Source organism: Diceros bicornis, chromosome 4 (genome assembly GCF_020826845.1).
Source record: "Diceros bicornis minor isolate mBicDic1 chromosome 4, mDicBic1.mat.cur, whole genome shotgun sequence".
Lineage (NCBI taxonomy): Eukaryota > Metazoa > Chordata > Mammalia > Perissodactyla > Rhinocerotidae > Diceros > Diceros bicornis.
The window spans coordinates 47,639,461-47,662,561 of NC_080743.1; the positions used below are offsets into that span (position 1 = coordinate 47,639,461).

Below are 23,101 nucleotides of genomic sequence, written 5' to 3' on the forward strand. Positions count from 1 at the left end.
GAATGTGAAAAATATTTTCCAAGGACTTGAACTATGGGAAGGCCAAGAAGTTTAGCGAGTCCCTTTATAAATAGCTCAGCTCAGAAGATATTACTTAAATGGGTTTCCTCAATCTGCCTGGAGGAGACTAGGCCTGGGCAAGGGTGTGGTGGGCCTGTATCATCACGGGCCACAGAACCCTATAGTGGGCACATCAGAGACAACTTGTTTCCTTCCACGAAGGCAATCCATTTGGAATAGATGCATATGTAAATTATATTAAACTATTCTTGAAAGGGAGATGTCCATGACAAAGAATACTTAAGAGAGAACTTAGAGATTGGAATGACCAACAATTTGCTTAAACTAGATCCAGAAACTTGGGTATACGGAAATGCTATTTTGGAGGGTATTGGTATTCTTTGGGTTTAAGAGAGGGAGAATGAGTAGAGAGCTTAGAAATGGGAAAATGAAAAATCATTGCTTATGTAGTAAGAGAAAGATGGAACCTTAGGAACATCTTCTGGTCTTTAAATTCAACCTAAAGTTTAAAGGAGTCAGTTCTTGGCAGAGGAAGTTTGAGACTCAGTGCTTTTAAAAAAACGTTCTTGTTCCTTATTTGATTCTGTAATATAAAGAGTTGTTTCATAACCAAATGGATTTGGGATCGGTGCAGCAGCAATCTCTGCTTTTCTAATGGCCAAACTCTTCTGGAGTAAGTGAATGTATCAGGATGGATATATTGGCAGGTAACAGCATGATGCTTCCTGATAATAGGAAATTCAAGTAACAAAAGTTCTCTTTTATGTAAGATACTGCCCCTCCCTCCCCTTTTCTGAGCAGCAAGTCTGAGTCTAAGAGCAATAAAAAAGTCTTTTATTGAGGTAACTTCCACTTTAACTCTATTGTTCAATGTTGGGTTCTTCTCTACCTTCTCATCTCTCATGGGTAATTCCTACTTATCTTTTAAAATGACTGTCTCATTTTTTCTACTTCTGTTACCCTCCTTCCACCTGCCATTTTTGCCTGCCTAGCATCCACGTCCTTTCTTCTGGTAGCTGCACTTTGATTTTCCTTTGAGGGTTCTGTCCACCCCCATTTTCAATTCAAATGGTTTGAGTGGGGCTCATGGAGGTGGGTATGCTACTTAGGCTCAACCAACCCTGACTGATTAAGGGATGGGCATGTGACCCAATCTCTTCCAATAGGAATCAGTTCCAGGGCTTTTATTGTAACTATTGGACAAAGAGGAGTGCATGGCCCATTGAGGTTCCTAAGGTGACAGAATGTGAGCCTAGAGCCACTACTGGCCATCTTTGGCATATCCTGGAAACAGCCAGCCTGAGGATTAAGCCAGCCCAGAAGACAGCAAGAGGGAGTGAGAAAGAGAGAGAGACCTATTGATGTCATTTGAGCCTAATCTGAAGCCAGATTCAACCCTTAAAGAAATCATAATGTTCCTTTTCTGCTTAAACTAGTTGGAGTTGGGTTTCTGACACTTGAAACTGAAAAGTACTGACTGATTTAGCATCTTTCCCATAAGATGCTCCTGATCCCATCTCCTATTTCCTCCAGAACCTTGCTGTTTCCTCTTGTAGCTTCTCTTGCTTCCTCTTTATTGACTCTTTCTCCTCAGTATGAAGTATCCTTCAACCTCTCCTCATCCTAAAAGAAAAAAACAAAAACAAGCAAACAAACTCTCTTGACCCTGTGCACCCTTCTATTTATTTGCTCCCCTCTCCTTGAATTCTGATTCCAGGTTCTTTGTGAAAGAGCCCTATCTTAGTCTGTTCAGGCTGCTATAGCGAAATACTACAGACTGGGTAGCTTACAAACAACAGAAATTTATTTCTCACAGCTCTGAAGGCTGGGAAGTTCAAGATCATGGTGCCAGCATGGTTGTATTGTGGTGAGAGCCCTTTTCCTGGTTCATAGCTAGCTCCTTCTTGCTGTGTCCTCACTTGGTAAAAGGGACAAGGGATCTCTGTGGGGTCTCTTTTATAAGAACACTAATCCCATTTATGAGCGCTCCACCCTCATGACCTAGGCACCTCCTGAAGGCCCCACCTCCTAATACCATCACATTGGGCATCAGGATTTCAACACATGAATTATAGGGAGAAACAAACATTCAGACTATAGCAAGCCTCTAACACTATTTACTTCCTCACTTCTCATTCTCTTCTCAACCCACTACGATTTCACTTTCACTTCTGTCTTCTCTTAAAACTGTTTTCAGTAAGGTCAGCAATGACTTGCTAATGGTTCAATATACAGGATACTTTTTTAGTCCTGATCTTTCCTGACCACCTGCTTCCCTAGAGGGCCCAGTGGAGGTCACATATCTAGATTCACAATGTCATACAGCCATGGCATTTATAATCATTAGTCCTAATGAGACTGAAGTCAATATGTTCTCCCTTCATGCCTTCTGTTTTCATCCTTCTTCTCTAAGATGACTCAAAATCTATGCTATGGTCTTTAGTGGGCAACAGTAATGTAGTTCTGGGCTGTACTTCCTTCTGGGAATGTAATTTTGCTTGGTGCTGTAGGGGTGAAGATTGTAAACTTGTGAAAGAAGGGCTAGTGCTATGATAATCTCATGCGTCCTATTGACCCTTTAGACACTGTTAAATGTAAGCATATGAGAAACTTGGGTTTGTATTAATTCAAACCTGGATGTCCTAAGGAATTACACCCATTTCAGTAAAAGAGAGTTTAGATGGCAGCTATTGAAGGAATGCAGGCAGCTAAGAGACACCCTCCAGTCTGAGATTAAGAAATGGATGGGGAGTAGAGAATTGTTTGGGGCTTTTAACCTACTAGAGTAGAGGATTCTAATTTTTTAAACTTTAATTTCTCACTGAGGTCTTAACATGAGAGGTGGCTCATATTGTTCAAATCGGGGCACTACTGTTTTTCTCTCGCAGATTCCTAAACTGTAGTTCTAGTCCAGACTTCTTTCTTGAGCTTCAGGGCCATGTATCCAGTGCCTGTTTATATATTCTCTTGAATGTTTTATAGTGATCTCCAACTTGCCTCATCGCTACAATCTGCTTTTCCTCCTGTGCGTGGCTATCTTCCAGCTGCCAAGATGCCTGGGAATGATTCTATGTTCCTCTTTCCCTCAATTTCTCTTACATCTACTTCTTGGTAGGATTTCCAGTACATTAGTTAGAAATCCTCATGACCCTGGCCTTTGTCCTCCAATCATTGTTCATACTGAAGCTAAGTGATCTTTAAAAGGTTCAAATTTGATTTTGTAACTCACTGTTTAAAATTTTCCTATTGACCTCTGTACAAAGATAAGACTCCTTAGTACAGTTTAACAGGCCCTCTATCTGCTCAGTTCTTGACATGCCCTCTTTGAACGTTTCTATGGTTTTTCTGTTTCAAGGTCTTGCATGTCGTTCCCCAGTAATCCTCTTTTCTTCTCTACTCCTATTAGTTTTTACCTGGCTAATTTGTATGGGTTCTTCAGGACTCAGTTTACAGACCTCAAAATTCAGGAAATGTCTCTCCCCTGACCATCCTCCCCAAGGTTGAGTGGGTCCACTCTGGGTTAATGACTATCATAGCACTCACCTTATGGTAATTACACTTGCTTGCTTTTTTCCACTCTAAGCTCCTTGAGAGCAGAGACTTGTCTTGTTCACCTTAGCATATCAGTATTCTCATAGTTTTTTAAAAAGTACAAAATAGTAGCCCCAAAACAAAGTAAAATAAAATTCTAATATTAGAATGGCAGAGCAGACCCAGAGAAAAATATAGGGACTCTGGCTACGGCTATTGATTTCAAGTCTTTGAATTAAAATAGAATTGGGAAATAAATCAAAAGCTATTCATTAATTCAACAAATGGATGTGTTCAAATAGGTATTTGGTATCATGTGGAAGTATCTTCAGTTACACATGATTATGCATGTTTGATTTACAATTAACAAAAACTCTCTTTATCAACACAATAATTATAACAATAGGTTGTATTCATTAGGTTGCCAAGTGTGCTAAGCACTTTGTTGGTTATTTCTTTTAATTTAATTTCTTCTATTTAAGTAAAACCATCATAAATTATAGAGGAAAAAAAACAAAAACAAATACTAAAGGTTTGCAAGTGTTTCTGGCATATTAGCTAAAAACTTTAAGAAATCAGCCTGGATTTTGCTTTGCAACATTCCAGATATATTATATCTATTCTTCACGCTTTCCATGTCCCCAGGAGATAGCCATCTGAATAGTGGATTCCTGGAATGTATTTAGCCTTTGTTGTTATAAGGAGGATACCACCAAAATGATTAATAACAACATTTTGCACTGGTGTAGTCAGTTTACCTTTCAAAGGATACCTACACACAATACCTTACAGGTACATTTTATAGGAAAAAATAGTCATGTTCAAAAAAAAGTAGAAACATTTTGTCCCTCTTAAAATATACCTTAACATAAATTTGATTTTTATGAGTCCAAAGTAAGATGATGTAATTAACTTATCGGCTTCAAGGGCCCATGAGTGCACCCTCCTAAGCAGTGAGGAAAATGGGCTTGCTGAAATTGAGAGGCTGGTGGTCAATGGCGATGTCAAGGGAACAGTGAATCAGTAAAGGTGGGGTGCACCTCCTGAATCCCCAATGGCTGCCCTTGGGGCCATGGAAACCACGTTTTACCCATGACATGGAGGGTGCCTCTTCCTTTTAATCTTTGATAAACTTACCTCAGAAGGGAAATTATGCTATCTCCTTCACTGCCATCTTCCCACGAGGCTCCTTCTCACCAAGCCAAACCAATTAGCTCTGCTCACAGGGGAAAGGAGACCAACCACTGTTGATGACTGCATGGGGTATTACTCTGGGCCCTGAGTCAGTGTGCAGCTTCACAGATTGAACCATGGATAACAAAGGAGCTATTCTGGGGAAGAGAAGTATAATTTGGGTGAAATAATATTAATTGAAATATAACCATATATAATGAAAGTCCTTAGGGTGTTGCTTCTAAGTCCAGTTCCCAATAGTAATATTATATGAGGGTTACCACTCTTTCCTATTTTTTCACCATATTGTTTGGGTTGCTTAGTGGTTGGACATTTAGATAAGTTGTATGAAGGTGTGTATAAAGATATAATAGGATTTTAAGATAAATCAAACCAGCAATTCCAGTACATAGAAAATTTAATTTGAAATAACTTAAAATATTTCATCAAGAAGTTTTAATTCAGTGCCTTGGCACCAGACACTTAAGAAAATGTTTGGGTCTGATCTCAAATTAGTTTAGGTAAACAGAAATAACAAAAAATTTATATATAGGTATGTGTATATGTATGTACACACACATACATATATGTAGACATATATTCAAGTTACATATGTATATAGATTCAAGATATATATGGATTTAATATGTATACAGATTCAAGATATATAGGAATTCAAGATATATATAGATTAAAGATACATATGGATTTAATATGTATACAGATTCAAGATATATAGGAATTCAAGATATATATAGATTCAAGATATATATAAATCTACCCTTACTCAGGGGTGAAATTCTCTAGTTTTACTAATGGCACATATTTTGGAAAAATTACTCCCAAAAGGGGCACTTTAATCATATATGGAACAGTCTCTACTCTTCCACTTTTAACTATTGTAGTCTTCTTTAAAGTTGTTAATTCAGATATAAAATGAAACTCACTTTCTTTGATTCACAGACGATCCAGAGCTGGAAGAAACCTGAGTAAGCACTTGGACCTGTTTCCTGTCCTCAGGCAGACAGATGAACTAAAGCCACCAAGAGAGATGGACTGTTTGTTGCTTAAAAGATCATATTTCTCAACTACCAGGTACATGCATCTATTTAATGGAGTGATTTTCTTAGAATAATCTTTTCATTAGCTATAGAACATAGTAAAGTAGCCATGTACAATTAAATTTGTAGCTTGCTTCCAATCTGACTTTTTCTAGAAAAGCTTCCTCCAAAGTTAGTAGCAGTAGCAAGCATGGCAGAAGGAGAAATGTGGTCTTCTATTGGAGTGAGACTATTTCTAATGGTGAAGTCTTTTCAGCAAAACGTTTTGTAGAAGTTTCTTGGGAGTGCACAATTTCCTTTAGTGCACACCCAAAGACTTGTATTCTCACATGTGTACAAACACTCGGGGTTTCCAAAGTCCCTTGTACTTTCACTTTTCTGTGGCCTTTTGAGACATAATAAAAAAAGACTCCATGATTTACTAAATGTACCAAATTGTTAAAACTTGACAAGTATGTCAACTTAGATCCTAAATTTGGGGTTACATACCTAAAATGAAGCATAAAGACCATAAAAGAACATGAAAATTTTATTTTTATAGGGGACTTCACAGAAAGAACATATTTCTGTTGTGTGTGTATAAGTATTTTTGTTTCCTTAGCTTGTCTTTGTTCTGTGTACACGAGTAGGAGAAGATTCTTTTCTTTGTTTATTTTGGTTTGGTCAAGGATGTTCATGATATAATATTTGAATTACGAAGGATTTTGTTTTATTTATTTTAAGTGGTGAAAACTGTAGTTCTTAATCTATGAAGAAGAATTTTCTAGGTGAATAAATAAGAAAAATACAAAATATTAGGAAAATATGTAAACTCAAGTTATGAGGTATTTCAAAGACACAGTGCCAGTAAAAATTCTCTTTCCCACAATTTGCAACTGCCAGATCTCTTGCTTTAGTCTTTTTATCCTTACATTTGTAGAAACACAAAAGTTTGAGTTAAAAGCCCTTTTGTGGATGTGAGAGTCGCAGTAGTTCAGAGGAGAGTCAGAAAAGGAAAGTAATAAAGCAATATTTAAATGTCTTTATACAAGAACAAAAATATTTCCTTAAAAACTTATTAAAAGACTTTTATTTTTTAATCCTATAAACATTCTCTTTTGTAGGGCACATGATTGTCTGTGTGACCACTCTTTCCAGAGGGAAGTTTCTTGTTTTTAAATACTAGGAAAGTATGACATTCAAATTAGATTTTCCCTGCTATATTTAGTTTTACAGATGTGTTTAGTTCTAAAACTGCGGTTTACTATATTCTGGGGAGAGTATGTATATAAAAAATCCCAGGAAACCTTTTCACCCAGCTCAGACGCAATCAATTTTAACACTGCACCATGATCTCTCAATTCCTGTAGCTTATTGCTTCTGTTAACTAGAAATCCCCGAATTCTCTGTATCTAACTTTCCATGGCTAGAGTCTGAGAAAATGACCCGTTATCACTTTTTTGAATAGCCAAATTTTTAAAGTTTATCAAAGCTTTTTGATCTTTTTCTGAGTTAAATAGGTTGTTCCTCTCACATTACAAGAATCAGGAATTCCCAGCAAACAGATTTCATTATGAATAATGCACATACCAGAAACAGGCAGATCACACATGAATATGCTTAGTCAACACACACAGGCATTCACTCAAGGGGTAAACCAGTAATGAGCCAAACATACATACATGTGCAAATGTACAACGGACAGCAAATTATTTTAGATCCTATTGTCCTTTGAATATTAAAAATGAGCCAGGAGACAGCTCCTGTGACATTTGTATGAAAGCTCTAGATTGTAATTTTCATGTAGAAGTAGCTTCATATCACATCTTGTGAGTTTCGTATTGCACAGCAAAGGACCATGCTAAAGATCATGCCAAGGATCTGAAACAGAAGGAATCACTTGTTAATGACTTTCAAATGATAAAAACTGATAAAAAGGTCAGCAAACTGCCGGGATGTCTAATTCAAGTTAACAAATAATTATCACTAATAATTACTGGTTATAAATGGCATTTTTATATATGCTACTTAATTATGGCTAACGGTTAAAGACTTTAATATTAACACTGCTTAAACTGGTTTTGGAATTTTATATTTCAGGTTAATCTAGATCTCTTTTGTATATTTACTTTGAAAAATATGTTCATAACCACTAGTTGTTTACATACGCTTGTGGTCTAAATAGTTTTCTATTCTTGGAAAAGCTTTGAATTTTTGCTACAGTGACCACAATATATTAAAAAGTGGAACATTTCATTCCTGGTCCATTTTTAAGTGCAAATGATGCTTCACTGTTTAACTCAATAGTTTTACCAAAGAATAAACTGAGGTGCTTGAGCTATAGTGTTACTGACATCTTCTATCTCTTGGATACTTCTTTGAGAAGCCAAATATTTGGCAAAATCAATAGCCACTTATATGATTTGAGTAGAAGGATGCTGAAAGATCCTTCTTGTCCTTAATCATTTCCCCTACAATTTTGCAGAGCCTGTGGAATGCAATCTGTGGGTGCAATGTTTATAAACTACTGTCAGTGTTTGTTTAAAGAAATCAGTATCATAACTCCGGTCCTCTCCTCAATCCCATCCTACATCAGACTAGGATCTGTAAATGCTAAATTAAGAAAGACACGAATTATCAGTTATTTTGGAAGGGAAGGGGTAGACTTGAGTAATGGAATAGCCAGGAGCAGGGCTCCAAGCTTCTGGTTGACCGAACTCAGGATCAGTGTGTGGCAGGGGAGACACCTAATGGACATTTGGTTAACTGATTACACTGTGCAACTCTTACCTTATGAAGAAAAGAATTAAAGAAACTCTGGGGTTGCTGATTCAGGATGGCCAACAGAGGGCATGCCTTGACCGTGGTTGTAAGGTTGGATGCAACCCCTACTTCACGCTGGTTGTACTCTTAAGGGATCCTCTCAGAAAGAAACTTTTTCAGTCTCATTCTGCCACTGTCATGAATCAGGGGTGACCACTTCCAGGATGCTCATCCATCAAGATTGTAGAATTAAGAGAGTCTATTTGATACCACTATTAGGCAGACCGTTTTTAAATCTTCTGCCTCAGAATGGCAATTGGGCTAGCCCCAGAGCAGGTGGCGAGGGCCTGAGAGATGTCTCTGGATTGAGAGGTCCTCAGCATAGTATTTTCGCCTACTTCCCCACCCCTCTGTGCTCTAAAGAGGAAAGATGCTTGCGTGTCCCCTGAGAACTGACAATTCATTGATTTCCTCACAATTCCCATTGCCCCTGCCTTAGCTTAGGCCCTGACTTAATCTATAAGAGGGCTAGAGGGTAGGTACTATCTTAGCATTAGCTATTATCACTTAACCCCTGGACAATGGAAATCACCTCTTTACTGGCCTGACTCCAATCTTGCTTCCTTCCACCTTTATCTGCACACTGCACCACAGGTCCTTCTAACCCTCAGAGTCTCCCCTAACTTAAGAATGAAGCCCAGTATCTCAAAAGGGCACAGAAAGACCTCAATTACGTGGACCTTCACACCCAATCCAGTGTCATGTCTTGTTACTCCTACCATACCCTTCTGCCCCTATCAATTCTTGCACACTCTTTTTTTGTACTTTAGAAGTACTGAGCCAATTGCATGTGCCTGGATGCACTATGCTTTACACTTTCGCATAGGCTATTCCCTTTGCCTGGACTCTGGGTTTGGGAACACTCAGACTACATAGAGAGCTAGCATTTATTGAGCGCTATGTTCCAGACACTTTATAAGAATTAATTCCTAATATTACTTTATATGTATTATCTCATTTAATCTTCACAACAATCTTATGAGGTTGGTACATTAAAATCCTCATTTTATAGATGAGAGATTTGAGGCAGAGAGAAATTAAGAAACTTTCCCATCATCTCAGGGCTTGTTAGTGGAGCTAGGACTTGAATCCAGACAGTGTGATGCCAGATTAGCCAGATTGCACTATTAATCACTACACTATGCAAATCATAGGTGAGAGACATTCACCTGATATGTTACTTTAAATTTCTAACAGTAGAAAGAGACTCAAAACTGAAAATCACTTGTCTAGTTTAAGCTTGGTGGCCTTAAAATGGGAAGTTATTGCAATGATAAACTCAAGGTCATAACTAGGTTAAAGCTGAAGTTTGTATCATATTTTAGAGAACTAAGTATAGATGTATCTAATCAGCTTTGTTCTTAGAAGATGTCCTGTCAACAAATGTCTTACTCTTTTACGGGAAATCTCTCCTAAGATACTGTCATATCACACTCAAAGAGAAATAAGATGCATAGGTTCAAGGCTTCTTATAGAGCAAAAAAGGCAAATTCTGGAACTTTCTCACCGTGAAACCTGCAATTCCAACACCAACAATTCCGATGAGCCGGAGCTTAACACTGATTAGGGTCTCAATTTCATTAATGCAATTCTGTTTTGGAAAAAAAAAAATCAGGAATAACAACTGATGGTATATATGAATCATGTCCCTGATCCAATCCTTTCCTTCTCTACAGATCATCTTGTGAGAGTTAATCCATGTCAGCTTCTGCTCATATTTAAACGATTCCCTTAGATACCATCATTCTGACAAGCTTAAAGCAAAAATGTAGTTTGGGGAAAAAAATACAAGCTTTTCCTTTTGGTGGAATTTTCCTATTTAGGCCAATGGCTGCTTCAGAGCCCTGAAACCTGGCTGGAGAAAGCTATTCTGGGACCTGAGGCATTTAAAAATTGGGGGCCTCTTCTTACTTTCAGCAAATAAAAATAAGTAAAATATCCCCCAAATAATAGCCCCTTGCTTCTGTATTGTCATTTATAGTTTAAAAGACTTTCTACATACTTGATCCAATTTATTATGCAAGGTAGGCATTACCTAGTAAGAAGCTAAAAAGTCTGTACAGGTTCAAACTAAACAAAGAAAAGTCAAGTGTTGGGAGCTAGAGGACCATTCTCGTCTATGGTGGCTGGGCTGAGTGGATCTCTAACCTTTCATTTGTGCCCCAGAGAGACCTTTGCAGGGCAGGTTCAAAGAACCTTCATGGATGGGGGAAAATTGGACAGGGAGCAGAATAGATCACTTGTAATTGTAACTAGTTTCTCTAGCTTTTATTTGGAGTCCTCTTAAGACAGGTGTGTTCTCAACCCAGTTTTGTCCTTAGGCTGCCCAGCATATCACCGGTCAGCTCCCTCTGATACCCACATAGGCTATATGAAACCCTTATCACTATCCTCATGTATCCTATTGGACTTCATTCATTCAACAAACATTTCTGGAGCATCTACCTTGCATCAGTCACTGGAATGGCATGGTGGACATGGACATAATAAGATGTAGTTTCCTCTGCTCTCAGGGGCTCCAGGTTTAGAGAAGGACACAGACCCAAGAGAAATAATTACAACACATTCTGGTAAAGTTTGAGAACCCCTGCTCTAGATAGTGGCTCCCTCACCTACTGGAGCAAATGGGAGTCAACCTATGGAAACTCATCCAGCCTTCCTCTCCTTCACCTATAAACTTCCATGCTCCATGCACTCCATGTCAGGCACTGCTGTAGGGAGGGAGCACGCAAAGTGAACGAAGCAGCACCGCCCTTTACTTCTCTCTCATCAAAGCCAAAGAAGTGCCTTCTCTGTTGGAAGTTAATCCCTTCACTGGCTCTGGGTCTCACTCCCTCTCATCTCCTCAGGAGGTCTGTGCAGTCAGTTATCTTCTTTCCTTCCTATACATTTCCACTCATCGTATAACACCACACTCATGTTCTTCAGTCTAAAACAAGAAAAATCCCTTCCAGTTCTGTCCTCCTCTAGCTCTGCCCATATCTCCTCCTTTCTTTCACAGCCAGCTTCTTTTTGTGAAAAACAAACTAACAAAACATGTTATTGATTTACTTAGTCATAAAAGGTATATGTGCTTACTGTTGAAATTTGAAAAATAGATGTTAAAAAAAAGAAAATAAGGAACATTTGTATGCCTACCATTAAAGATAATTACTAACATTATTGGTGTATTCTTAAACACAAACACACTCACACACTTAGTTCACTCTTTATATACAACTCTGTGCTCTTTAACTTAACATTACAACTTCAAAAATATGTTCTTTCCTTAAAAATTCTTTGAAATTGTGACTTTTTTTTGTTGTTGTTGTTGAGGAAGATTCACCCTGAGCTAACATCTGTGCCAATTTTCCTCCACATTTTTGTATGTGTGACACCGCCACAGCATGGATGGTGAGTGGAGTAGGTCCACCCCCAGGATCTGAACCTGTGAACCCAGGCCGCTGAAGCGGAGAGCACAGAACTTTAACCACTCAGCCACGGGGCTGGGCCCCAGAAGTCGTGACTCTTAATGGTTGTAAAACATTTCATTGTATGATGGTATATAATTTATTTAGACAATCCCCTATTGTTACATATTAATGGCCTATCCAGTATTTTGCTCTTGTAAATAACACGGCAATGAATATCATTGCTCAAATATCTCTGTCTATATCTCTGATTTCTTTAAAATAAATTTGAGAAGTGGACTTTCTAGATCAACTACTTCTAGATGAACATACTTAACCCATTAGTCTTACATAGTTATACTGATCTATAAAAATTTCATACCAATTTGTCCGAAAATGCTCATTTCACATCATTTTTGCCAACATTGTATATTACTATTAAGAAAAAAACTTGGCCAATTTTATAGGTAAAACAATGGCGTCTCTTGATTTTAATTTGCTATTATTTTCTGACATTACTGTTAATTGCCTACATTTTTTACGTGTTTAATGGTAATTTGGATTTTGTCTTTTCTGAACTGTCTTTTCCTGTCCTTCACCTAAAGCCTAACTACTTGAAAGGGCACCCTCCCTCCTTATACCTCATTTCATGCAGCATGGGCTCTGTTCACTCCGTCCCTGACACCAAGTCACCAGTTACTTTTTTAAATGCTCAATCTTGTCAGCTTTTCAGTATTTATCTTAGTGGACCTTGTTGGGCTTTTAGTTCCCCACACAAACCATCATGTTTTCATCCTTACTCCAGTCAGCCTTCCCCTGATCCCTCCAGCCTCCGGCCTCACCTCAGTGCCCTTCTGTGCTTTCACAGCACCTGGCACACTCTGTCAACATCTACTACTGCACTTTATCCTTTCCTGTGTTCACTGCCCTATGAGACTGCAAGTTCCTTGAGAGTAGGGACTTGTGTCATTCATCCTTGTATGTGCAGTGTCTGGTATACGGTACATAGTGGATCAGTGTTGAACTGACCTCACGGGCAGCATGTGGCCCTGGTAACCCTTCCCTCCTCCCTCCCATGGCTCTCCACACGTGTGTCTGGCTACTTCTCCTGGTTTCTTTATTTGGCAACTCTTCCTCTGCCCATCCTTAAATGTTGCTGTTCCCCAGAATTCTATCCTTGTCCTTCCTTTTTTCCAAATCTAATGGATCAAATCATATCTATAGGTGTCAGATTCCCATCAAGTACCGATGCCCAAATGTCTTCCCTGAGCCACAAACCAGATTTTCCAACTGCCTATTGGATGTTTCCACTTGGAAGTTCCACAGGCTCCTCAAAATCACCAAGTTAGACACTGAACTCACTTTCTTTTCTCCAAAATTTGCTCCTCCTTCTCTATTCCTCAGCTCGATAAATGATACTATCGTCTATCCAGATAGTGAAGCCAGAAACCCAGTAGACCCTCTTCTCTCTTTCTCATATCTAACTGGTCACCAGGTCCCGAAGAGTTTACTTTCTAAGTGGCCTTCTCCTTTCCTTCCTGCCGCTTGGTCCAGCTTTTTACCAATAAAATATCTCCTGGCTGACAATGAGGATAGTAGCCTTCCCAACTGGTCTCCTTGGCTCTAGGCTATTCATTTACCATCAATCCTCCACACTGCTACTACAGCGAACTCAGGAAAAGGCAAATCCCGTCTCAGATTCTACCTTCAATGGTTTCCTACGCATATAGGGTGCAGTCAAGACGTTTGGCTTCACAAGAGTACTCAAGGCCCTTCAAGAACAGGTCCCTCCTCTTCAAAGGACTCATCTCCGAGGCACCGGGGCTTTCAGCCACTCCTGGCTGCTGGCACTTTCCTGGATACAACTACCTTCCCTTGCCTCCATGCCTTTGCCCTTTCCCCTCCACCTGGAATACCCATTCTCTCTCTCTCTCTCTCTTTTTTTTAAGGTTAGGTCCAAACTCTGGCTGTCAGTCTTTTTTTTTTTTCCTAGAGTCTGTGCTTTTTTTTTTTTTTTAGGAAGATTGGCCCTGAGCTAATACCTGTTGCCAATCTTCCTCTTTTTCTTTTTTCTCCCCAAAGCCCCAGTACATAGTTGTATATCCTAGTTGTAGGTCCTTCTAGTTCTTCTATATGGGACACTGCCTCGGCATGGCTTAAGGGGTGGTGAGTAAATCTGCACCCAGGATCCGAACCCACGAACCCTGGGCTGCTGAAGCGGAACGCACAAACCTAACCACTATGCCACTCGGCCGGCACCCCCATTCTCTTTTGTTCGCTTACTGAACTCCTAAGCATCCTTCAAAATTCATCCTAAGAATTGTGTCAGGGGAGCCTCCGTGAGCCCTCAGATCCTATGCCTCTGGCTGAGTCTGCTGTGCTCCCTCTAGTGCAGCCTCTACTCATGTGCTACCATGTGCTTCCTTGCATGTCTCCCCAGTCAGATGGTGAGCACTTCGAGGGAACTGGCTGTGTCTTATTCATTTCATCCAACTCAGAAGGACTCAATAAGTGTTCATGGGGTGATTCATGACCCTAGCTGGGACTAAAATCTCACCCATCCCTTCACATCTGAATGCCTAGAAGTATCACTATCACTGTCCTCACATTCTCACACTTCCCCCCTCCTTTCCCACACTGCACTTATGCTTTCCCCAACTGCTTCGCTGAAACTGTGTGGCAAATGTCATTAACAGTCTTCTAAGCACCAAATCCAACAAATTATTTCCAGCCTTCATTTCCTCATCCTCTTCCCATCATTGACTTTATGGTCAAATCATCTCCTCCCTTGCTTCCCAGGTGCCACTGTCATTGACTCTCCCCAACTCTGCCTCTTCCTTCACAGTTTTGCTCTGGCTTCTTGTCCTCAGCTCACCCCTTACATGACAGTGTTTTCAGTCCACCTCTTTCCTTATTCTACACACTCACCCTGGGTGTTTCATCTACCCCTACTGCTGCAGCTACCACCAGTATGCTGGGATTCCTACCCTTCTGTCTTCAACTCAGATTGCCTGTCAGTCTCACAGGCTCCTAACGTGCAAACTTGACCAAAACTGAAGCTGTCACCTGCCTCCAGGACCTGCTCCTTTCCCTACATTGACCTCTCTTGTTGAGTGGTGAGTGGAGCCTCTACCCCCCTACTCCACCCAAGCAGAAGTCTGAAGTCTAAGCTTCCTCCCTTCCACTCCCCACTCACACCCAGTAGGTCGCCCAGGCCTGTTGATTCTGCCCCCTGAACATCTCTGAATCATTACTTCCTTCCCCTCCTCACTGTTTGTGACTTGCTGTAGCCCCTCACCCTCTCTTACCAGGTAGTCACAAGTGCCACCTAAGTGGCCTCCCGTGATTAGTCTCCAGCCTTCTAGTCTAGCTGTCACACCCAGCAGCCTGAGTACTCTTTCTACAATGCAAACCTAATTATGTTAATCCTCTGCTAAAAGCAAGGGCTTCCCCAAACTTCCAGGTGTAAAGTCATGCCTTTGCCTGCCTCTTCAAAAATGTCCCTCACCATTCCCTCTGACTCCCTATTCTCCTGCAGTCCTGTCATGGAGTTTCATACTGCCATGCCTCTGTTATTGCTGTTTTCTGGGCCTGGAATGCTCTTCCTTCGTCAAAACTCAGCTCAAGGATCCCATCCTCCCTAAAGCTTTCCTAACTGCACTGTATATCCACTGTACCCTGGACAGACCGGGTACAGCACCATCTCCCTTGACTAGCCTGTGAGGCCACTGAGGCAGGGACCGTGTGTTTCATAGAGTTAGAGTTTTCAGAACCTGGCATAGTGCCTGTCACACAGCACTTATTAAGTGATGCATTTATCAGTGCCATGACACCTGTGGAGAGAGGTGGGGCAACAGTCTCGGGTTTTTTTTTTTCCCTGCATACCTCTGGCCCTGGTGAGCTTAATTAATGCTACAGCATTTGCATCATTACTGGCAAGTCAGCACCCCCTCATTCCCCAGGGTAGCAGGGGACTGAGACTCAGCATAGCTTCTCTTACTTTACAAAGAATAAAGCTGAGGCACAGTAGCCACTGGGAGAAGGCCTCCTAGAGTCACACACTCCACCCCAAGGGCAAGACCAGCTTATACTACAGGCAGGAGAGGAAGCCTGGCAGAGAAACTTACCTTGTGCCCTGGAAGCTCCTTTGGGCATGTGGGCTGGACCTGCTCAGGGCTCTCTTTTCCACAGCACTGAAACTAGAGAGGCAGAAAAACGCTTTTAGGACACAGGAGGGAGAGGCAGCCGCTACAAGCCTGGGCATTACTGCTAAGGACTGGGGGGTCCTTTGCAGACACAGCAAAGCAGCTACGAGGCCCAGTCACTGCAACCCAAACCACCGTTTCTGGAAAGAGAGCAAAGAGTCACACAATCATGCTAGCCAAACAAGAAAATGACTTCTCTAAAATTGTCTCAATTTTACGATGGGAAGTGACTCAAGGCAACCCAAACAAGGCAAGAAGCTAATTGACGGTGTCTGTGTAAATTGCTGTTTTTCAGACAGGAGATGGGCCTTTAGATTCTTTCTTTCAGCCTGGGAGTAATTTAATCTGCTGAGTAGCTCAAGTTTTATGAGCTTCAGGAAAGGCTCATTAACCGGGGACAGTCTGGGACGGAGAGGAGAAGTGGCCACAGTAAACCCCAGGGGCTAAAAGACCAGGGCTTGAAGACTAGCCGGCACACAGGTGTCCTGCCTTCGGGCTGGCCCTTCCAAGACAAAGCAACCTGTGTGCTCCTGGATGTCCTTGGGGCAGCTGAGGCCGAGCAGGACAATGGCTGGCACCTTCCAGGACACTCCTGTGACAGATAAGAATTGGGCTACCTGGAAACACTTGGCCCAGGAGTTCATAGCTACTTCTGACATCACAGTGGCTAAGAAATAAGGACGACTCTGGCCTGGCCCCTCTCTTCCTGAGACTTCCTTGATTAACTGCATGTAGCTCTGAGCACTGCACTGACAGCACATTCCCACAGGACCTTCCAGGAGAAAGGGAGCGTCTGTCTCACGTGCCCCTTCATTTTACAAACCAGGGAGCTGAGCGAGCACCAGGGAGGCAAGGGACTTGCTCAAGGTCACAAAGCTGTCCAGTGGCAGAGCTGCAGCTAGCAATGAGCTGACTTAAAGGTCATGGTTGTTTCTGTTACACCACAATGCTGCCCTTGGAAAGAACCTGATATTTATTTGGGCTGCTTTCTCGGTGTTCTTGTTCGTGCTCTTTTGCCTCCTTGGGGCACGTGTCCTGACTTCCTCTTGTGAACCCTGTGCGTTAGGCCTCTTTCTCTTCTGAGTTCAACACCTAATGCAAACTGTGGCCCCACACGGGCGGAAGCACGGTGCTGTTGCTAGGCTTCGCTGAATTGATCCTTATTTTAATCCAGGTGATTGGAGAGAAACTGGCTCATGCATAATCTTCAGAAGATGTGATTTTCAGGAAGAAGTAAAGTTACTTACTGCTGAGTGGAAGGTAATGAGAGTCCCATTTCCCTTTTCCCTGTCTTTAAGGTAATCATTATAGGCCTCTTCATACATGGTCTGAACGTGTCGTATAGCCTGAAAAAACACCAGGAAGACCATGGGGACAGTGAGACAGGGGAAGTGTCAAATGCTCTCCTTTCATCAAGGAAAACCCCTTCTTCCTTACCTTCAAAAATACAGCCTTTCCATATGTTTATCTGTATTTTAGGATAATTCTGCATATATGGAACAGATTACAGATTCTGGAGTTTCTAAGATACTTTTGAAGATGGACGGGTAGACTAAGAATAATTTTCAGACACTAGGAAGATTTCTTAGGGTGGAGGTTCTCAAACCTGAACGGACATCAGCATCAACTGGGACCCCAGGTGATTCTGATGCACAGCCAGGGTGGGGACCTGCGCATTCTTGGTACCCCACTGGCGAAAAGTACTCGAATCTTTTCATGAGATGGTTTAAAAGGTGTGCATGGCCAAGGAAAACTATTTTAGCATTCAAATAGCATACAAAAACTTAGAGAATGCTTTTTCTAGTATAAAGGTGTGTAACCCCAAATCCATAGAGATCTCAGAAAGACACAAGATCCAATTCCTCTAATCTGCAAATATAATCAGCTACTTTAGAAAAATTCCAAAGGAGGTGATATTTACTTATTCTACATGTTTACCATTTTTTAAATCTATAATAAGTTCATAAACACAATATTGACTGCACATGAATTTATGTGAAATATACGAGACTTAAGATTCCATTCTTCCTCCTTTTTCTTTTCACTCAGTGTGTTTTAACCTTCTAAAAAGGCTACTTCCTCGGTCGGTTCTCCTGGTAACCTATTCCAGACACCTACAGTTTGAGCACAAATCTAAATAAACTGACTTCACCAGCACACAGCAAGTCAGGCTTTAGTCTCTGAGGATGACGTGGTGTCTGCCTAGGCCAAGCCCTAAGGACAAATGACAATCTAATAAGAGATGAGAATTCATGTTTTTCCCATCCCTCTTTCTCATGTCTGCAATCTAATCCCTACCCCATCTCAAACAGCATAATCTTAAACTAGAGATCTTTTTTTTTTTAATCCTAGACGCCTTTGTAAATCTAATGAAAGCTATGAACTATCTCCTCAGAAAAATGTCTGCACATATATGCACGCACACTCATACACACACATGCTTAGTTTCTTACAATACTTCTCGGTTACAAAGTTCTGCGTAAATGATAATTGGAAAAATTATTTGGTTTTGTAATATCATTATGGGTATCAATAGTCTCATCCTTTGCCATAAAGAGAACACTTTAACCATCACAGAAAGAAACTGTAATTTTTACTTACTACATCCTTGCCTATAAAAGCAAATACTCCAGTGGTTACTTCAGCAGCAAATATCACCAGTAGGCAAGTGAAAAACTGTGGAGGAGAAAAAATACTAATTTCATTAATTCAATACCTTTTCAATTTATTTAGCCTCTTTGATTCTAGTTCCATTTGAAAAACATTAGGCAAGGTTATTAGTTTGAACTGATCTAGTAGGAAGCACTTGTCCCCTTAGTCCCCTTGTAGTTTGTCCATTCATTCATTAATCCACTGAGTAATCCATTCAGCAATGGCTTATTGATCATCTACTCTGTGCCAGGCACCATCCTCGGAGCTGGGTAGACAGTGGTGAACAAGAATAGATCTCAATGTCTCTCCTATCATGGACCTCATATTAGAAAGAGAAAGATAAGATAAATGAGTAAAGCAATCAAAAAGTGAGTAAGACAATTTCAGATAGTGATACAGAAATCCCACCACCTAGAACAGTACCTGGCACCTGATGAACAAAAAAGGTTCTAGAAAGACAGAAAATATGACCAGGAGAGAGAGAGTGACTGGTGGGGCCTGGACCTGGAGAAGGTGTGACCTGAGACCATGTGGTCTGGAAAGGCTTCTCAGAGGAGGGGTTAATGGGGATGAGGGGCGGCCTTCTGGACAGATTTCTGTCCCAGTCTCTTGGGTCTGCTCTGATCAAACTAAGCTCAGTGGTAAACAAGAGAGAGAGATGCTCAGCCACAGGGGAGAGAGAGAAAGAATGGAGGGCTGAGGAAATGAGTTAGAAAGTTTACGTAACAGAAGAAGAGATCAGAAGAAGCAGTCATGTTTAACTTTAAAGACTGCAATGAGGAATGAGAGGCTGCCTAATAAAAGTGCTGTTTCTGACTCTTTATGGAGAAATAGAAGAACTTTCTGTCTTCCTGCCCCTCTTCCTCCTTCTCCTTGTTTCTCTTAGGTCACACTGGCACTGGATGTATAGCAGTTAACTGAAATTCTTTCTTTTTTTTTTTAAAACAGAGGCTGCTCGTTAAAATAAACCATAAGAAGGATGTTTAGTTAAGTTATGGATCTCAAACAGCAATGCTGTTCTTGTAGATAACAGCATTCCCCTGCCTATAGCAATTTTTTAGCTGCCTCACTCACTGTGAAATATTGTTTTGTTAAAGAACAATCATAATTGCCCATAAAAATTATTAGGCACTTCCTCTCAAAACATCTTCACACGAATGATCTCATTTTTTTCACTTTCCATATGAGGCAGGGACAAAGGTAATATTATTCTTATGCAAGAAATGGAGAAACAGAGACTCAGGGAAAGGGAGCCAGTGCCAAGGTCTCAGTGGGCCCGAGGAGCTGGCACTGGAGGCCAGACAGCTGGCTCCCTTCAGAACAGTACCCGCCCCCAAGGCCCCACTTACAGATCCGAGCACACACTGCGATTCCCGCGTGGCTCCGCAGCACCCGAAGAAGCCCACGGCCATCATCAGGGCCCCTGCTCCAACCAGCACATAGAGCCCTGCAAGGGAGAGGTCCGAGGAGAGCTGACCACTGAAAGTCAGCTGTCTCCCCCAGCACCAGGGTCCCACATGCAGAGCATTTGGTTGTTAATAATAAAATGGGTAATTGCTGTTGAATTCTTGCTGAGCACTTCATACACCTGACTTTACCTGCCCAAGGATCCTGAGAGGTAGGGGCTGCTGTTATCTCCAGCGAACAAAGAAAGCCAGGCTTGCAGAGGTGAAGGGACCCGCACTCGGTCACAGGACAAGCAAGGACGAGAAACCGCGTGTCCCCCACTCCCACAGCTCAGGCTCTTCATCATCTCCACATGCCTCCTACCTGCCAGGCACTTTATCTGTCAGATTTCCACCATCCCTATAAAGTGGGTATTACTACCATCCAGTGGTGGTCAGGAGCCAGTGCCAGAGCTGGGACACAAACCCAGCCTTCCTAGGAGCCCCTTGGCTTCCCACGGCACCCTGGAATTAACAGCTGTCTCCATCTTGTGAGAGGCCGTGAGGACAAAAGAGTCTGGGAGGGAAAGGGGGCTGATGACCTACCTGCCCAGGTACAGATGGGGAAGCAGGGAGAGGGTGGGACAGAAGAGGGAGGCTTTTGGTTAAGGATAGGGGCGGAGGACACAGCAATAAGGCAATAGGGTTTCGTGTGAACTATAAACTTTACAGGGAAACACTGTATACACTGGACACACAGGAGGCAGTAAGTGTTACAAGAGAATAGCCAACGAAGGGAGGCGATAAGGTAATGCACACCAAATAATGTTATTATTAATATAATATGAGCTACATTTTTTAAGGGCTTATTTTCTCTAGGCACTGTTCTAAGCACCTGGCACAGATTTATTAATTTAATCTTCATGAAGCAGGTACCATTATCATCTCCATTTTTTAGACAGAGGAACTGGGTGCCAAAAGGTTAAGCGATGTGCCCAAGATCATAGAGCTGGGATAAAAATACCTGTCTGCCTCTAAAGCTGCCTCAGCGCCATTCCCCTCTCCCGCCTCGCCAGCAGTGAGAGCAGCCTGAACCCGGGTGGTAATTTCTCTTACTACCCAAGTCAAGCCACAGGCACAGTTGTTCTCACAGGGGAAGAAAAGGGCAGAAACGTTCTTGTTCTGAGAGAAAAAAAGCCAAGCTTTTTCTTATTTCCTTTTCTGATCCTGAGATAAGTTAGAACATAATACGGGCCTGGCCCTTGACTGGCTTAAAATAATGCTGATCGCCTCTATTTTATTTTTTGCATTTTATTCATATGAGTCACCTGGAAACCACTCCCATTCATGGAGAGGGTGGGGAGCAGGCGACCCACCTCTGTGGGGAAACCCTAGGCCTGGTCTGCAGGGTGCCTCCGGGGGCCCCTCTGGGGTGCTGACGGTGGTTTGTGGGCAGATCTGTCTGTTCTCTGACACAGACAAAGCCGCAGGCCAGCCTGCTCTGCTTCCTGCTACGCCCAGCCTGTTCTCGGAGCCCTTCAGGGCCGGGGAAGCCCTGTTCCACAGTCCTGAGGCAGGTATTTGTTTATTTCCTGCAGTCCCGGCTCTGCCACTTCCTCCCTTTTCCTTTTCTCTAAAAGAATAATTTCATGGAGAATGGATGTGGTAATGAGAGAAATGATACCATATTAAAAATAATACTATTGTTGGCCCCACTGCTGAAACACCTTATTGTTTTAAAAAATTTCTTTATTTTTCAAAGCTCTTTCATTTCCATCATCTCATTGGCTCCTCAAAACAACCTCATTAGATAAGGCAAGTGTTATATTTCTGTTCTACTAGTAGGGGTCAGAAAGGCAGGATGGCTCCAGGCAGGACTCACAGGCCTGGCGCCCCGAACCCCATCCCACACTCTTATTTGACCAGCCCACTGAAACAGGTCACAAGGCAGCAGCAACCACACCTTACTCAGTTCCCTTACAGAACGTCTCACGGGGAGACCACCTTATTACACTGATTTCCTGCTCACAGTGTTCACTGCCTCCCAACAGCTACATGAGGCAGCACACAGATTCTGCTTGGAGTCACAGCCTAGAGCCTGGGCCCACTTGGATCCTTATCCATCCTACACTCCGGCCACATGAGAATTCACGGTGATCTGACCCAGTCTGCTCTTTTCCATTCTGTATCTTTGCGGGTTCTCATATATGTCTCTCTCTGTAGATGTTAAATCCATGAACAAATCTTATTCCTCCTACCTAGAATATGCCCAGCACAAGACAGAATTCTTGACCAGTTTGTTGGACGAGTGGATAAAGAGAGAGCAAATCAAATCTGAAGTTCTGGACTGGCTGTCTGCCATTGCCCATCCTTGCTTAGAGATGCATGCTGGGAAGACATCTCAACATTCAAGAAGCCACCACAGGGCTGGGCTCTCCCAAGGTCAGGCGGATGAGAGCATGCTGCACATCCTCAGAAAGGGCTCTTGCGAGTCTGGAATATAGGAGAAAAGGGTGCTCCTGAGGAGGCCGGGGGCAGTGGACAGAGGCACAGGGGCCCGAGGACAGAGCTGCTCTCTGCTGCAAAAAAGATCTCTAAGTCCCTCAGGCAACAATCGTTGCCCTTCAGAAATAATGACCCTCCCAAGAAAATTTGCTTATTTGTACAATGTTCCATTCTTAGGCTATCAGAATCCCAGAGCTCAAAGCAAAAACAACCTCAAACTGCCCAGCAGCTCCACTCCCTGAGGCCTCTCTCCTGTTTGTGCCTTTTGGGCCACGTGACTCAGCCCAATGCCCGGTGAGCACTGCTTGTGGGAGCTGAAGGAAAAATCAGAAGAAATTCTACACGTGGCAAAATTCCTTGGGTCTGCTGAATCCAAT

At 42.0% G+C, this 23,101-nt stretch overlaps 1 protein-coding gene and 1 long non-coding RNA gene across 2 annotated transcripts in view; both read right to left on the bottom strand.

Moving 5' to 3' along the window:
- Positions 1 to 23,101, bottom strand: part of LOC131404331 (uncharacterized) — a 201,845-nt gene that overhangs the window by 48,388 nt on the left and 130,356 nt on the right. The window lies entirely within an intron of this gene.
- The window catches only part of TSPAN2 (tetraspanin 2), a 41,244-nt gene continuing 24,936 nt past the window's right edge, over positions 6,794 to 23,101 (bottom strand). The window contains exons 3-8 of the mRNA XM_058538876.1: positions 20,184 to 20,281; positions 18,784 to 18,858; positions 17,430 to 17,528; positions 16,105 to 16,176; positions 10,096 to 10,179; positions 6,794 to 7,646 (exon numbers count right to left, since the gene is read on the bottom strand). Coding sequence (XP_058394859.1) covers positions 7,581 to 7,646; positions 10,096 to 10,179; positions 16,105 to 16,176; positions 17,430 to 17,528; positions 18,784 to 18,858; positions 20,184 to 20,281 — 494 coding nt within the window. The 3' untranslated portion in view covers positions 6,794 to 7,580. The remainder of the gene's footprint in view (positions 7,647 to 10,095; positions 10,180 to 16,104; positions 16,177 to 17,429; positions 17,529 to 18,783; positions 18,859 to 20,183; positions 20,282 to 23,101) is intronic.